The sequence below is a fragment of the Agelaius tricolor genome, unplaced genomic scaffold, assembly GCF_023055355.1.
Source record: "Agelaius tricolor isolate 1412-34295 unplaced genomic scaffold, bAgeTri1.0.p SCAF_3, whole genome shotgun sequence".
In the NCBI taxonomy this organism is placed as follows: domain Eukaryota; kingdom Metazoa; phylum Chordata; class Aves; order Passeriformes; family Icteridae; genus Agelaius; species Agelaius tricolor.
The window spans coordinates 57,646,985-57,665,255 of NW_027269263.1; the positions used below are offsets into that span (position 1 = coordinate 57,646,985).

At 41.3% G+C, this 18,271-nt stretch overlaps 1 protein-coding gene across 3 annotated transcripts in view; it reads left to right on the top strand.

Moving 5' to 3' along the window:
• The first annotated feature begins 6,394 nt into the window (after window positions 1–6,394).
• Window positions 6,395–18,271, top strand: part of PTPN12 (protein tyrosine phosphatase non-receptor type 12) — a 69,971-nt gene continuing 58,094 nt past the window's right edge. Inside the window, exon 1 of one of the 3 annotated variants that reach the window (XM_071423988.1) lies at window positions 6,395–6,659. In XM_071423988.1, coding sequence (XP_071280089.1) covers window positions 6,561–6,659 — 99 coding nt within the window. In that variant the 5' untranslated portion in view covers window positions 6,395–6,560. The remainder of the gene's footprint in view (window positions 6,660–18,271) is intronic. The other 2 variants (XM_071423987.1, XM_071423986.1) reach the window with 2 other exon arrangements.

Here is an 18,271-nt window from a genome sequence, read left to right on the forward strand (position 1 = left end):
GGGACTCAGGGAGCTCAGTTTCACCAGTCCATCTAATGCATTAGCAGTCCCTGTCCTTGTTGTTATTTTAATAGGATTTTCAGAATAAAATGGAATAGTATGTGCATCCAGAGAATGCTCATGCCAGGTAAAAGAGCAGTGTTTTATAATTTTGGCTTAGATTTATCTAGCAATTTTTTGTTTTATTTTCAGTAAAGATGCATTTTAGAGATGTGGGAATACTTTAATGTGTGCTGATGAGTGTAAAACTAGAGATAAACAAGTCTAAGATTTGTTTAAGGATGATACAAATACTGCTATGCTAATGGATAAGAACCCTGAAATAGAACTGGTTAATTCTTTTGTTCTCAAGACTGATTCACAATAACTGAACAAGATAAATTGAGCAAAGCTCATTCAGTTTCTAGTAACCTTTTGTATTTGTCGATGCAAAATTTCATACCAAAATTATTTTTTTTCAAGGGAATACTGAAAACTTCATTTTTATTCAATTACCCACTTTAACATCACATTTTGAATGAATTTCCTCCCATTAGAACATCCAGACTCTTCCCTGGTATCTTTTCAACGCTCCAGTTTGTTAACGATGCTCTTTCTGATACTTGCAGGCGAAGGCTGGAGAGCACAGCTCCCTAGCACGGCCTGTGCACAGGCTTACCTTCTGCTGCTGCCATTTCCATCTCAGATGTGCTGTGCCTGTGCCTGGGGAATACCCTCGAGGAAAGCTTTGTCACAGGGAGGCAAATGAGGCTCCCCGGGGCAGCCCACCCTGCAGTGCTGCAGCTGGCCCGCAGCAGCCCACGCCCCGGCACCTGGCCCAGGGGCACTGCCGAGGCACAAGACAGGGCTCAGAAATTCCGTGTCCAGTTTTAACAAGGTCAAAAGATGCAGATGGAAAATGGCTCCTGATTGTCCTGATCCAATAGCACAGAGCAGGTCTCCTAATGCACTGGTAGTGACATGTATAAATAACAGCCATCGGGTCTCTCAGGGATGGGTTTACAGTGGGGCTATCAAACAGCAGCTATCAAAAGGGGACACAGCAATTCATTTGAAACCCATATGCTATTTATTTTAATACTGTTAAAAACTTGCAGAAAATCTTGATTGTATTCTGAAACTTTTGTTTTTCCACTCACAAAAAATCAAAGGAGTACCTCGGTCAACAATCTTTAATTAAATGAAATTTAAAAAAATAAAAAAAAAAAAAGCAGAAACATTTTAAGTCTGGACAATATTTCACAGCTATTTTCTTTTTAAAGGTGGTCATGGTAGAATATTATGCTGATAATCATAATGCACACTCTTATTTTTGTTTCAGTTACATACTAACAATACCTAAAAACCACTTTAAACCTCAATGCTGCTTCAGTAAGTGCTGCAGCAAGAACAAAGTTTCTTCTGTGTACTGAAACTCTGTTTGTATGGGGTTGGGAGGTGTATGTTACTCTTAGATAGGATTCCAAAATATGCCCTGATCATGGAACTCAGTAATTCTGGTCCAAAATATTTATTACCTGCATAAGAAATGTCACATATAGAGGGTTTCAGCAATATCACACAATGAATCCCAGAAGATGGAAATAAATACATAAAAACTAAGCAAGCCAGGTAAAATTAAACTGTAGTAGGAGTATTTTCAGTGGTAATTACAGGAGTCTGTCATTGCTGAACTTAGAGTAATAGAGGCAAATGTCAAGAAATTCAGCAGTCACATGGTACGTAATGAATATGAATGGAACATATTATACAGACTGATCAGGTCTTTATGACTCATTTAAAATAAGATTCGTTTCAGGTTTAAATCAGAAATTAAATTCATTTGTAGTATACAAAGGATACTATGCATCTTATTCAGATCTATTGTCCACAATTCCTTTTGTTTCCAAAATTAGAATTTTGAGACTCCATGGGGGTTGCTGTCTTTTAGTTTGTTACTTATAATCTAAGTGGTTAAATTGTAGCTGAAGATCAGCCAGAAAACTCGATACAGTATTTTTATCCTCTTCAGAAACAAAAGTGACTAAATACTGAAATGTTTTGAGCATATGAGTATACAAAAAGTATGTGATCCTGATATTCCTGAATGTTTCATTTAACTATTTTCAACCAGCATGAAACATTTTGACATTTGTGGAAAGACACATTGCATTTCAGTTTGTCAGATCAAAGACAAATGTTTCGCTTGGACTTAGTTTTTATGTGTACCCTTGAGCTGTTCAACAGCTTCCTGGCATTTATACTCCATGCTCCAGTTCTTTCATGTGCTGAGTCCCTAACCCAAGTTGTGCTGACTTCAATGGTAAAGACATTTCTGCATCTGTAAGTATAACAGTGCATTGTTTTTGTCGGAAAGCAGAAAAACATTGGCAAAATTGTTTCCTGTGGAAAATGTAACTTTTACAGAAACAGCATTTTCCATTGAAACACCACATTTTTAGAAAACTTCCAACTAACTGCACATAAAGTATATTTCAGGAGTGTTATTATGAAATCTATAAATGCTAACATCTATTTTTTATTCTAAATAATTTTGATTACAAAAACTTTTCAGACACCCAGTATAGATAAAATTAATTGGGCTTTCATGTATAGGATATATTTATCATCATTTAATTATAATTTCAGTATTACATTATTAATTATACAACAACATAAAGTGTTATGGTGCATTACGGTTCTTTTGCATCCAAATTGTGAAAGTCCATGGGTCTGCAGATTATTGCAAAGGGGAGAAGAAACCGGTGACAAAGTGAGCAATCATTGTAATGTAGTCACACGAAATTACAAGGAATACACAAGGTCTTGTTTTGCTGGACAAAGGAGGTATTAAAACTGTCAGAGGTGATGGCCTTACTCAGAGCTGTAGGGTCCTTTCACCCTTCCCTCCCACCCCAGTTCTTTGATTTCTTTCTGAAACATACTTTTGGGTAGATATGTGCTGGGTTTTGAACACAGCTCCAAGCCGCAGAGGCACTGAAGCCAAACAGCTTTGATGTGAGCCTGTGCTCCATCTCAGCTGGAGGGAAGACTCTGAAGGCTGGTGAATGGGATGTGTCCCACCCATTGACTGGGCAGCACCATGGTATGCAGGCCAGGAAGCACATTTACCAATTTACACCATGTTTACCTTGTGGGAATATGAGAAGCCACCTTGGAACAGAAAAAAAGCAGCTGTCTGCCTTCCCTGCTGCAGCTGGAGTAGTGCACAGGAAAATGAGATTTTAGCAGAGAGGCTGTAGGTGATTTACTTGCTTTCCTTCAAGGACCATACTTATATGGATTATTAAGACAAAACTAGAATTTTCTTCTACAGATCTGGGTTGAAACTTCCTGTTCTATGTCTAGGGTGAGTAATTCACGCTGTGTGTCTGTTTTTCCACCTCTCTCCTACAGCTACACAAATAGGCACTCATGCACACATGCTGCATTGGTCAGATGTCTGGGGTTAACCCAGATATTGTGAGCCTCAGATCAAAAGCCTGGGTTGAAATGCTATTTTTGCTGCTGAGGCTTGAGGTGTCTGTTCATAGCACAGACATGAGACAACTTCATGCACCATTTGCAGGGCTGTGGGAGATAAAACTGGTGCTATTTGGTTTGCAGCTCTCCCAGGTACAGGTACACATGCACAGGCAGACAATGCCAGGCACAGTTCTCCACGCTATTCCTAATTTCTTTCTTTCATATTTACCTTTGTTCTGGCTAGTGACACATGCCTACTTTGGGGGCTTTTTCTGTCTTCTGAGACTGATAACCTTCTTATCAGTTAAACCAAATGAAAGGCCACGGTTACACTTGCTGGTTCACAACAGTTTGTTACAGTTGAGTTGCAGATTGTGAATGAGGCCAGAATAACAGCTGGGTCCTTTCCATGTCAGGCAATAACGACATCAGGTTCATCATGATATTTCTTTTCCTCCTCTATAACTCAGTTGTGTGAATAAATGAAGAAAACCATATAACATTCCAGACTTCCTTATTTGGTTGTGTAGTCTCAAGTATCACTTTTCTGAAGTTACCTGCCATCTGGCACTGGGAGCAGGTTTACCAGGACAACTGCTGCGCAAACAGCAGCCTTCCTAAGCAGATGGAAATCCAGCAAGGTGGCATAGAAAAATTATCTGATGATCCAAGCCCCAGCTATCCTTGTGGTCTCAGGTCTCTCTCTAATTTCTGTCTTTCCCTTTAAAGCTGCTTTTTTGTATTGTAGAAAAGGAGGTTTGGAGAAGGAAAAGGAAGAGAAGAATTAAAACAAGAAAAGCAGATATCCTTGTGGCTCTTCAGGGCCAATTGATTAGCTTATTATGGAAGCTGGTGCAAAGGATGTGGAGAGGAGACTGAGCACTGACAGCTGATGTGTTTGTGTGGAGTGCTCACTAAAGGCTTTCAATAAACCTCACCACAGAGCTGATGCCCTTTCCCAGCTCCTTCATGTGTCCTTATGTCTCTCTCCTCTATATTAGCTGACGAACATCAACAGCTAAAACCCCCAACCCCTTAATAAGATGCTGAAGTCTGCAGCAAGTCATGTGAAAATGCTAAGCCTCTCAATTTTCCAGCCTACCCTCTGCCAGAGATGGCTGTGTCTGCAGCAGATGCAGAAGGAAATGTGTCCATGCATCAGCAGCTGCAGTTCAGGCTCCTACGCCATATCTCAAAATTTGCCTCCACTAGGAAAATAGTGAGTTAGTGGGCAATGAATTGGGCTGAGGGTGGTAATGTGCCATTTTACTCATTCTGGTGTAGAAGTGGTATTCTTTGGCAGCCTTCTAAAACACTAATATCTTACAACCAACACAGGAGGATCAAGCTTTCTGTAGGTTCCTTTTGGTAACAAAGCCAGATTAATGGAATGATCAGAGAAGAAAACACACTGATTTTCTATGGACTTATATTGCAGCTGAGTGAGTTCCCTGAGCAGGTTCGATGTCCTGTCCGACAGGGCTTGTGTTGGTGGCACTGCAAGCGCCACACGCTCCCGGGACAGGGAACGAGCAGGAGCGACTCAGCCGGGTTATGCTTCTCAGCTTGGACCTTTATCATCTGCCGGTGTGACAAACTTCTACTGGATCAACAGCATCACTCAAGACTGTGGAGATCTTCATCAATGAAACTACATTTTAAATTACTTCACTCGGAATATTTATTAAGCTATATGGCTATACATATGCACATCTCCACAACTGCTTTACTTTGCTTAAGCAGAAGTTATAAATGTCATCAGGACACCAAACATGAAAGAGTTTAACTTTTCCATATAACATTAGGAATGAAATAGCACATTGTTAAATCCTCCGACACCACGTAAGGCAGAGATTTTAGGCTATGTTTAAAATAGGAAGGCGCGGGGTGCCTGAGCCCTCTCGCTGCGGTGCCGAGGGTGCGGAACCCTCTCCCCGCCCGGCACCGGCCCGCAGACACCTGCCGGCGGCACTTCCATCAACCAGCTTCGCCTGCGGACATTTTTATTAAGTAGATCTATCTGTCTGTCTGTCTGTCTATCTATCCGCACACACATACATATATATACACACACACACATATATATACACACTTCATAAAGAGTATGTGTGTATATATATATATATATACATTTACATATATATATATGAAAAATTGATATAATACACACATATATATACGCTTAATATACATACATACAAATAAGCGAGGAGCAGTCCCTGGCCAGGTGTCCGCGCCCGTCCCCTGTCCCGCCCCGCCATCTTCCCGCTGCCCGGCGTCCACGCCGCCGCGCCTCGGCACCGCCGCGGCAGCGACCCCCGGCACGTCCCACGGCTGCGGGCTTCCCACCCGCGGCGGGACCCGTCTGATCCGGGCGTTTCAGTAGGATGCTGCGTGAGCCCCCAACCCCGGGACGCGGCGCTGTGGCGACTACATGTCCCGACATGCCGCTGCCTCCCGGCGCGGCGCCGCGGGCACCCACCGCCGCCCATTGTGCTCCAGCCAGGGGAAACGGAGCTCCGCTCCGCCTCCCCCTCGCGCACCAAGTGGTCCCTTCCAGCGCTCCATGAGGCGCCCTTCGGGCGGTCCCATCCATGGGAAACGGGGGGGGGGGCGGGGGGGCCGGGGGGAGAGGGCGAGGCGTGGAGCCCAGCGAGCGCTCCCTCGAAACCCGGCCGGCCGGTGATTGGCATGCGCGGCCGCCAATAGAGCGAGGCGACAGTCGGGAGAGCCAATGGGCGCGGCGGAGCGCTGCCGGGTCGGGGCGGGACACAGGGAAGAGGGCGGGGCGGGGCGGGCGCCGCGCGTGCGCGGGGCGGGAGGAGGAGGGGCCGTGTCGTGTCCGTGTCGGCTGCTCCAGGGAGGGTCGGGCGGAGGGAGGGGAGGATGGAGCGGGCGGCCGGGCGGCCGTGAGCGGGGCGGGAGCGGAGCCAGAGCGGGGCCATCAGGCCGCGGGCAGGCCCGGGCGGGGGAGAGGCGAGGCAGGGAGGGGAAGGAAGGCAGCCGGGTGACGGGTCGTGCGGCGGAGTGGGCTCCGGGCGGAGAGCGGGCGGGCGGCCGGGGCTCCCGCTCCGCAGGGCGGCCGGCGGGGCAGGATGAGCCAGGAGGAGATCCTGAGGAAATTCATTAAGCGAGTCCAGGCCATGAAGGACACGGACCACAATGGGGAGGACAACTTCGCCAGCGACTTCATGGTGAGGGGCGGCGGCGCGGGTGGGGCGGGCGGGGCTCCTGCCGCCCCCGGGGCGGAGGGGGGTGACCCGCAGCCCCTTCCCCATCCCCCGCCAGCGGGGGGGTGCCGGGGCGGGCGGGCTCGCATCCCCGGGGGTGACCGGCTATTGTGTGCCCCGGGGCTCGGCCGGCTCCCTGTGCCACCGCCGCTTCGGAGCTCGGCGGGGGGAGGGAGAGTGTCCGCCTGGATTCAGCTCCTTCCTGCCCTCCAGCCCCGGGAGGTTTGTCACCGCGGCCCCGGCTCTTCCCCGCTCCTGGGCAGCTGGTGGTCATCAGTTCTTGCAAAATTCACCGGGAGGCTCCTCGTCCGCCCGCCCCGCTGCTTCCCTGAGCGCATAAAGGGGACGGAGGCGAGGCGGGGGGGCTGCGAGCGCTTCCTCGCCCCGGCAGCCCCTTTTCCGCAGGGTCGCCGTCTGTGATGGCAGCTGGGGATAATCGGGCACTCCTTCCCCTTTGATTTGCCCCTGTAGCTGCCTGCTTGAGATTTCTCTTCTTTCCGAGGAGATGTGTTAAACGTATTGCTAGTCCTTGGAGGAATATTCATCTTCCCTTCGCTAACGTCTCCCATCCCCCATCGCAGCCCTGCCTGTATCCCTCGTCCTTTCTTCCTTCCAGATCAGTTCACCGTCAGCCTTTGGTTAACGTGTGCGCTCGGGGAAAAATTCTCTCGGAGAATTTGTGCTTTTCCTGGTTTATTTTAGCTGTTTAATAGGGCTGTTACAATATATCGGGAGTTTTATCTTTTGAATTGGTCGTCTGAGCTGTGAACAATAATTTTGATTGGGCAGATGTTGCTGGCACTTTTCAATGTCATTTAAATACTTAATATCAAAATGCAGTTTTCATATGCAGAAGAGCTGAAGGAGAGCGGGTTAGTGCCCTCCGTATCTGTCTTTGTAGCTCGTTTTATTATGTGTGGCTCTTTGGGATTAAAAGCACATCGTTAGCCCTTTAAGCTGTCAGTCTGTGCTAGTGCTCTGGGAACAAAAAAAAATAAATAATAAAAAATAATCTCAATGTAAGCGTAGCATCGGAGATTGTCCGAAATGTGGGGAGGAGGCCGCGGATGTTGCGCAAGGCGAGGGGCGTTGGGAGCGCTGGCAGGTCCAGGGCTGGAAGAGGAAGTGGACTTTGGGAAGTAACGAGTTCATCCAGGGTGGGGAGGGAGCCCGTGGGAAATCGGCCACGCTCTTTGGGCAGGATTTTGCAAATGCTAAAAGTATGCTGCTGAAACATCTGAGCATGTGGGAAAGGAAGAGAGAAAAGTGTGAAGTGAAGAACGCCATTGGAGAGATAGGACCCTTTTAAATCTTCACATGAGAGCTTAAAGGTTACAGAATTTGACAGAAGCTTTTCATTAAGTCATAGTTTTAGTAATAGAATTGCTATTTAACACGAATTGACATCTTGCCTTGTACTGATGGGCCTGTCTTGTTCATGTAAATTATATATACTTTACAGAAAGGCTGGCCTAGGCTACTGCAAAATGAGGGACATTATTAAAAATCTCTATGTTAGGATCTCCTAATCCACCTCTACCATTTCATATCTGATAATTATCCTGATGTTTTAGTTTTGTTGTAGTCTAAAGATATATAATAGATATTTTTATCATCCTTTCTTTGAAGCAGTGGTGCACCCCTGTATGGAAAATAGCTTTTGTTTCAATTTCTCTATTTGACAGCATTTTGTTTTTGTGGCTTTCAACAGCATAGACAGTGAATTTTCCCATTGCTTTCCTGTAGCAGGAAGAAAAGAATACGGGTAAAATGGGAAAATAGGATTTATAGGAACTAATGGGAAGGCATTTCAGGAGAAAGATGTATTACCCGAAAGAGTGTTGAATGTTTTGGGGAGAATTGTGTTGAAAATTTCTTTTGTCCTTTAACACTTTGTATTTCAAACTTTCATATTTGATTTTTGTATCGGAAATTAAAGGAAAACCAGGAAATTAGGATCTTCAGTTCTAATATTCACCTTTATGTAATAAAGCAGACATAGATTAGTGTGATGACAAGAATTATAATTGCTGCTTTTTAAGGGTTTCTTTTTCACTATGAATGTTCTGGGGTATTTAGGGATTTTTGGGGTATGAGTTTTCGGTGTATTTGGCTGTCTTAACAGAGCTATGCCTAGGTCCTCTTTGAAATGATGGAAAAGGAAGAAGGAAAGAGAGGTAAAGGGGATTTAAGTTTCAGTATTCTGTTCAGTTAAAGAATGAGTAGATGTTTTTTGAGGGGTGAGAAGGGAGGAAGTTGTGTTATCTCATTTAAGTGCAGGATGTTCTGTGGCTGCTAAATAGTGGCAAGTTTGTGGAATAGGAATTGCTGTTACTCATCGCTTCATTTCCAAGTCAAAATGCAATCTAAAATATGAATGGAATAGTGGGTGAATGCAAATGAAAACAATTCTTTACTTTTAGGTCTTTATTGCCTTGGAATAATCGGCAATAGTTGAGTAATAGGCTTGGAGAGTTGTACATAGGCCTGAGAGAGTGAACTGAAAGTACATGCTGGGTGCCCAGGAGTGCTGGAGGACAGGGTAGAGAAGCTCGAGGTGTGCACAGGTAGGCTGATAAGCTTGGCTGATTGCTATTGAAAGTCCAGAGTGTAGATGACTAAGGCTGCAATTTAATAATGCCATTGACATACCTGGAAACAACTTCCTCCTGGAAGGTGGAAAGTTGATTATTACCCACTCCACCAGTGCCTCCTCACCTCCCCTCAACAGCAAGATAAACTCTATGATCTGGGCACCAGTGGCAAGTTTGTTACTGGAAATCAAATGCAGTTAATTAATTTGCACTAGGAAGTAAGCAGGACTTATTAGTAGATCACTTCAGTACTCTGGGTGTGCACAGTTAGGATTAAATGAAGTGGATAGTTTGAAAACAGGACAGACGTGTCTGTAAGCCTTGCCAGTAATCATGTGGATGTGGATATGGGGCAAGTGGGCTTTTTCCTAAAATAATGTAGGTTAGGACTTTGCTACCATGGTTGTAGTACATCCAGGAGTATATTTTTTCCTGGGTTTTTGCTGACATTGGTATTTGGGTAGAAGGAAATAAGTATAGATTGCTTCCTCTTGGTGTTTCATGCTGTATGAATACAACCAATGGTCCAGGTTCTGATTTTTTTGTAATGAACATGTGTATTACATCAAACAAAGGTTGGAAGTCAAAGTTCCATATGGAAGAACAGAAAACAGCTACTCTAGAATTTAGAAAGACCTTGATAAATATTATTTGCTGATTTATTTTTAAATTTTAATCTACCTACGATTAACACATTTTTGTTTTCTTACATTATAGTCATGACAAAAGCATCCTGACACTCATTTCTCTTGTTTGATGTAGACTGCCATTGTTATAGAAGTGAAATATGAGTAGTGTGAAGTTTTACCTTCAAAAATCAGATGTTTCTATTGTTTTGTAGTATATGACAGTCTTGCTTAATCTTCTGAGTTGTATATCTGGCTAATCTGTTGTCATGGAATACTGTGTGTGGCTGAGAATGGGTTTTTTTGTGATGGATACTGTGTAGGAGACCCTCAGCTGCTGTTTGGAGGAAGTGGTGTCAAAATGGTCTTGTTTTCAATCGTTGGTCTAAATAATAATACATTTTTTTAACAGTTTCATTGCACCTAGTCACAGATATCTGTATCTTTCATTCAAGAGGGCACAGGTAACTAACTCAACTGAATATTGTGTGTCTGTGTTCTGTTCAGTCTAAGATGAAACTTTTAGGTTTGGAAACAGTAAAGTACTCAAGTTGCTGTTTTCTGAAGTATGAAAGGGAATTTGAATGGTTTGAAACAGGTAAAAAACTAGTTTCTATGTCTTTTACATCTAGTTAGTTTTGGTTTTGACATTTTTGTATTTAAGGACTTCTAACTGATTGTTTTGTGAAAATGCTATTTAAAAAAAAGGGAGATGGAATGTGCTTGACTTGTAAGGATAAAATGTAGCTGCTCATAGGAAGTGCTACGCCAGATGCTATAAAACTTGCTTTGTGCATTTTTTAAGGCTTTTGTCTTTGTTTTGTTTTTTGGTCAGTTTTCTCAGGAAAAGGCACAATTTCTAAAATGCCTAAAGGCTGCTGAAAATGAATGAACAGTTTACACTGAACTAAATCACTGATTAAAGCTACTAAGATACATAGTGAAAGTCCACATACTGATGCCAGTCATGACATAGATTTTGTTTTGGTCCTGGAGCAGCATTAGGGATACCAGAAATACCTATTCAACTGTAGCACTTCAGAAATGCCCCTCTTGAAGCTTCTCTGTGTATTAATGTGCATTTGCATAAGCCTTTCTGATTCAAATGCTATTAGTGCACCTCTTGAGTATCTGTGAAGATACTTTTCAAATTTATAAGACAGGCATATAATCTGGAAACTTAGAAAACATTTATTTTTTTTAAGATCCCACCATATAGACATTTTTGGAAGTGATGTTTTCTAGTATCTATTTAATGAGTTTGGTGCTTGTAATACATTGGTAGAAACACTAATGCTTTGTCATATGTGTTAAAAAATACATGCCGTCTTTTCAAGAGATATTTGTATCTGTAAAGGTTAAACTGGGAAAAATGGTTTGGTAGAATCAACTACATGGTAAACTGTTTCTTGAAACTTCAAATCCAAGATTTAATTGGTGTAAGCAGAGGTTTACATGGAATTCTTGTAAATTGGGTTCTTTTGAAAAATCTATTTGGAGCACTTGTTTTCCATAGAGTGTGGCAGAAGGGGTAATTGCCTTGGAGAAAATGACCCCAAGTGTGTTGTACAGCTGATCAGTCATAAGGAACTCTGCTCTTAGCAATCAGTTAATAGGTCATAGGCAACTGTCACTTCAGATATGCCTTGTGCATTTTTATCATTTCAGGGTTAAATAATGGATCTGTTAGTAGTCACCTTTCATATTATGCTTACATTTTTCTTGTTAATGTATTTGTAAAGTTTTGTTTCCATTTACATATTTCAGCTAGATGCTGTTAATTCATCTGTGGGGGGCACACCCCAGCACATGACTCCATTGTGTGTGGTTGTAGTCATCCAGGCCATTCATAAAGCTTCTTTTACATGGACCAAATCTGGTTGGAGCAATGTCACTGAATAGTCATTTCAGTAAGCCCAGACTTTAGAGGCTTCTGAAAATTTGTGAAATACTGGTCATTCAATGTTATATGAAAATACAGTTTTGCATGAACAATCATTCAGTTTTAATATTCAGCTTCTTTGTCCCCTTCTGAGGAAATGAGTGCTGTTTTTGTTGCTTCAAAGATGCCATTCTGAATTTTCACAGAGGTGGTTGAACACAGCCACAAAGCTGCTGTAGTGGCCCTGGGGTGTAAGAACTTGCAAACTCTGCCTAAAATTGCTGTTCTTTCAGCACATGAAACTAAACCAAGTCAGTTAGGCAATGCTCTGGGTTGTGTCAAATAGCTTGTGTGGTAATAAGTTCTGTTTGCTCATTTTCAAAAGACAGCAGTGTGTAAGTCTACTGTTCTCATGGAATAAAGGGTTGTGGATGGATTTTGTAGAATATTAAAGAATTGTTCAGGAGGAGCAAATGGTAATGTTGACCTTTCACCTCATGGCATACTACATGCAATCCAAATAATTTAAATAGCATGTCAAATACATACTTTGTTTTTATTCTTACCTCAATTCTGCAGCACCTTTTGCTGTATTTAGTTATATATATATAGATAGATACATCTCAGTAGATACCTATATATGGATATGTCTCGTGTGACCATAATTCATCAACCTTAGACCCTAATCTATTGTTCTGTAGCTCCATGTATGTGCTTATGTATTTGTATAAGCATGGTAGTAAAGTCTGTGTAGTACTCTGCATGTGTGTCACTGATCTATAGCATGAATTTCTTGGTTTGGATTGCATGTAATTTACTTTAGAATTGCAGTAGGTTCAGGCTGTTTTTCCTTGATGCTGTTATAGCCAAGTATAAGTTATCAGCTCTGCAAGCAGGGAAAGGGTAAGCAGATATTCAGATTATCTAATGTGTATGCATTTGTTGATCATGAATGCAACAGAAGTCTGAGGCTTCTATATTAATCTCTTAAAGCCATTAGTTTGTAATGAACAGAAATTATATTCTATCTTCTTCGCTGTTACTGTTTAAGATTTGTGGATTTTCCATTGTGTACTGCTACAGTTTGACTGTAGTATGCTTAGTACAAAGAACTTTTTGGCACAGGGAAAATAGTAATGCATTTCTTCTTAGTGTTGGGAAAACGTGAAACTGTAGGAGTACTTTGGGTGTGCATTTCTAGAACTGAAATCAGATGGTAGATGATGGTTTTTTTCTTGGTCTTATATAACAGCCCTTCAGTTAGGGAGAGGTATCAGTGTTAAAGGTCAGATAAGGAACTGAGTAAAGCACAAGTGAGTTAGGTAGAGCAGGAGCTCTTTGTGCCATTAGGAAGTGCATTGTTTGTATCCTGGTGTTTTCCTCAAGCTGTTGTACTCCACAATTGCTGTGGTTATGCCAGCACAAGCCTGGATAGCTCAGCTGTGTGTGTTTGCCCTTAATGAACCATGGACCTGCATTTCTGTTTCTTTTAACTGGCATGTGAACGTTGCAGAGAGATAAGCTCTTTGGTTTCCTACTTCATCTGACAAAAAAAACCTTGCTAATATAAACTTAACTCGTGAATTATTTGTCCAAATCTGAGCAATCACAATGTGTTTATGAAAAGAGAGCACTCTGGTATGGCTGTGGAGTTTTAGATCTGGAACCTGGAGCACAGAGAGCAGCTGTATTGTTGGGACTGTGTCTGGAGTCCCTCTGCACCTTCAAGAAACCAGATTGTGTTCAGACCAATATTGGTGAGACAATATGAGTGCAAAGCCAGTAGCTTTACTAGGGAAGCTGAGAGTGCAGCAAGGTAAGAGAAAAGTTGTAAGAGCAGAAGAGCAGAGTCAGGACTGGCAGGCTTTAGGACTGTCATTCTGGGTTGGAAACTTGTTTAAAGTATCTCTGAATGTCAGAGATTTCAGTCACTGAGGTTTGCATAGGAAGGTTACTGCTTGTGTCCCTGAGGGCCTTGTTCTAGCTGCTGTTTTGTCATCAGCTTTAGAATGAAAAAAATCTTACACAGCTAAAAAGATCAAGTAGAGAAAAACGTTTCCCAAAAGGTACCAGATAAATAGAGGTATAAATGGATGGCCTAGTTTAGTTGACCTAATTTTTGCTCCTATCTGTCCTCCTACAAGCCAATACTTTTAATTTCTTTAAAAGGCAATTTTATTGGTGTTAATTTATGGGAAGACTTAAAGACAATATTGTCCTAATGGAAGTGTCTTGTGAAAGTAAAACCTAGAAGAATTGAATTATCAGCTCTAAAATGTAGCAAGGCAGTTACTTCAATGGGGGAAAATATCTGGCTATTACAAGATGACTGAAGCTATGAATGATGTTGCCTCATGGGCTACATATGTCATTAGGAACAAAGCAAATAAAGAAATATGTTTCATTCATTCATTCAGATTTCTGTAAGGAAGCATCAATAATTTTGAAGGAAATCCTGCCATAATTCTTTGGACAGTTAATTTTCTAAATTAATTTTATTTCCGAGCTCCCTTAGTTCTGCAGAAAGAATTGAGTTGCCTAGTGTTAGGAATGGGCCAAGGGCAACTGCATGAGTTGACTGAAAGTTTTAAGTGCTGTATGGATTGGTTGGATTGTGCTATTTTTAATTTGCTGTGATTTGGAGCAATTTTAACACAGTTATTAAGGGTATCCATATAACTTGTGTTCCTTCCTTTTTGGCAGAAAGTCTATCTGCTTCATGTTTTACATGTTGGAGAGCAGGCCTTGATTCCTAAACATTATTGAAATTTATTTGTTTTAATTGCCTCATCTTTGCTATGATTTTTGGTGTCTAAAGTCATGGTTTGGAAAGCACCAGCCTCTAAGGGGAAGTTAGCTTAGTTAAAATCATATTGCTTTAAAGAATGTATGTACTACTTTAATCTCTTGCATTTAGTTATGACACCGAACTTGTCATTTTAAAACAAACATTTTACATTAATTTCCTTTTTGTGTAGTCTCATAAGGTGTAGCTGAGTTTGTTTTTCTAAGCTCAGAGTACAGTGGTGTCCTCTTAAACAATTTTACATCTTGCTGCATTTGTCCTGCTGTCTTGTCATTCTTGCTGCCTCATGTGGATGACATCTGCTTTTTGTTTGCCTCTGAAAACACACAGATGTTTTGGACTCTGTGATCACTAGAAGAACAGCTTTCATGTGGATCAGTGGAAGAGTGGGGTTTTTGGGGGCTGGAGAGGTAAATGACCATCTTTCAGCTGGCAAGGCTTGTCCCTCTGGGCAGCTCATACAACCAGAGAGAGGCTGAAAGGTCATGAGTGATGTCTGATGCTCCTGCTTTTATTGCCCTTGAGCAGTCAGCACCTCTGCTGTTGTTGCTATCCTTGCTGTCTGTCTTATTTGCTTTAGGGTCAATATCATGGATGAGAAATTAATTTCTTGTGCTGAGCTAGACTAGTTCTAGGTTCTGGTTCATGCTCATTTTTCCTGGACTTACTGGCATGAGTTCCAGCTATTTGTCACATTTGAGAGTCTCAGGGGCCTGTTCCAGAATTTTCATATTGTTTTCCATTGTTGATTACATTTTAAAATACATTTTGTCTTCCATTATGAGAGTATGGCATTTTTTTATTCTCCTGGTAGTTTTTGGAGGACACAGCTATCTTTGAACAACTTGGTTCCAAACTGAAAGGATGTTTCATGGGTTTCCTGTCCAAGTGTTCAGAGAACTTGTCAGTGTAGATCATGCATCCTGTTTAAATGACTGATTGCTGTGGGAACTGCACTGCTCTTGAGAAGCCTGAAGAGTGTTCTACTCTGTCCTAAATGTTTCACTTCTTATTTGATTATGTTTGACTCTGTAATGCATGACCCTGTGATGGAACAGTGTCTTTTTTTCCTCAAGTGTGTGGGTAGCACGTGTGGTACTTGGGTATAGCTTCCTCCTTAGACAAATGTTCATATTGGATTAGTTGTCTAGTTGTTTCACTATTTTTTATATGTTTTATGTTTTATATTAATATATTTTATGTTTTATATTAATTGATCTCACAAAACTGAGAGATCAATTAATATAAAAAAGCAGAACAGACAGAAGAACAAGTGATAGGAATAGTGCACTGCTCTCAGACTGTGGGTAGGCTGGGTTGGAAACTGATGACTGGCTGCTCTGTGACTGAGTAAAATTAATCATGGAGATGTCTCAGTGGTAAATGTATCATGTTCTACATATTTGCAGTGCACAGCTCTTTTTTTTACTGTTTTTACACATGTAGAAAATAAGTTTTAATTCTTTCTATATTTTCTACTTGAATCTTTACCTTCATGCATGGGAAGCAGGATAATGCTTTCATTATTACTTACTCCCTCTTGTATATTCTGATTCTTTTAGCCAATAGGTAATTGTTAATTGAAAAGAATACAGTTGTCCACTAGGAATACTCAGGGGAAACATTTAGCTCAAAATAAAGCTGGAAAAGGAAACACTGTTCTGGAGGGAAGGGTATATGTAGGTTAGTTGAACTGCTTCAAGAAACTGAGAATTCCTGCAGAGTTGAATTAATTATAAATTGTCTATAGGGCAGCACCCCTATTGCACAAACTGCTAAAGGAAGGAAATAATCTCTTAGATACTGTGAATGTCCCCAGATAGCTCTAAGTATTCAACAGTTACTTCTAAGATTTCAAGTTTGGTAGTTTAGGTGGTTACACAAAACTGTGTGGATTTTTATTATGACCAAATTAGACTGTAAAATCAATTTTAACTCATTTTCTTTGAGATTGCATAAACAGAACTGTGACGTTAATGGACATATAGGGAACTATATGAAAATGTTAATGGAGAAAAATGACTGGTTTTAGGCAGGTAGAAAGGACTTGGAAAGTACTATAGGCACACACTGGAATTTACTTTAGTAAAGAAATATGGTGTTTTATAGATGCTTTATTCTTCTGTTATTTCTACTTCACGAAGACTAGGCCCAGAAGGAAGAAATAGATGTTCTTTCCTTTAATAGCTCTTTGCTACAGAATTGCATTAAGTGCTACACAGGCACTTAAAGCTTTGGACATGAGTCTGCTTTTCAAACTGAGTGTTCTAAGTTGTTATTAAGCTGTGGGTTAAGCCCTATCACAACCTTTTATATTTTCCTTATAAACAGAAGAACTTTTCCAGAGGCTATTCTGCAGAACTACTGTGGAAATTGCCCTGGCATTCTGTAATAACCCTGCTACAGTTGCTTCTTCAACTGGTACCATCTATTTTCTTAATGTTTTGACTAAGATGATGAAATAGGAGCTTTCATTTCTTTTCCCTTTTGTGGTTGCAAATGCAACCGATGCAACTTGCAAATTGTCTGAGATGTCAACTTCCTATTTTTGTTGTTCTGAAAAGAGCAGGTAAAACCATGGCAGAGAAGCCTAGTTGGTTTTTTTAACAAATTACAGAAATCTATAGCCTGTAGATAAATGATTTTAAATGAGAGACCAATAACACTGAAAAAAAATGTGTGTATCCCAAAGTCAGCAAGCTGTTGCCATAAATCAGTGTGATTTCCTAAAGGGAAAGAATATTTCTTTCTAAAATGCTAGCTAATTCCATAACTAATTCTGCTATGGATTATCCTGAACATGAGCTTGCATTTGGTACCTTATACATGATCAAACACCACAGTCCTTTTGGTGCAAAGCTTTAGCAACCTGTCATTCTGGCATGGCAATTTAGAAAGCATTAGCACTGTTTAAATTGGTGATCCTGTGAAAATGAAGCCAGCATCCTGTTTCTCCAGCCTTACAGCATACATAATGGGCTTCCCTTCCTGTATTCATAGAAAAAATATTCTCTGTCTGGTACAGTAAGATGATCTAATCATCCAATGAAAGTATGTGGGTATAAAAAATTTCAATGATGGTGTCTTTAGCTCTTATGGAGAAAGGCAACTTCCAGATATATTAAGAGTGTCTGAGGTCAGGATGTGTTTAGAAGTGAGAAAAGCAGCAGTGAAGTAACAAGGGAATGCAGTGAAGGGATATAAGTAGGTAAAGAACTTATTTATTTCTAGAGACTTATTTATTTCTATTTCTAAGTATGTTTTGAGCTAAAACTGACCGTGAATTTTTGCTGGGTAGAGGATCTTGTAGGGCATGTCAGGGAGGCACTGGAATTGGCTTTTGTCAATAAATGCAAAAATTAGTTTCTTCTGTTCTTTGAGTGCCATGTGGTTTATTTTTTATGGGGCTGTTGTATTACCTGCCACTTTAACACCCCCACAACTTGATGCTGAAGTCAGCAGTTTCCCAGATTGGGTACTGATGGTGTAGATGAAATAGTTTGCATGGAACACCTGAATAAGAAAAATTATAACAAAGCAGACAATATTTACCTATTATCTTGGGGGGTTTTGGCCCCTTTTTCCTCTGCTAACAGGTTCTTTTTAGTGTGGTACTGGAATCTGGTGTTTACTGGTGACAGCAATGAACTGACCATCGCTCCCATTCC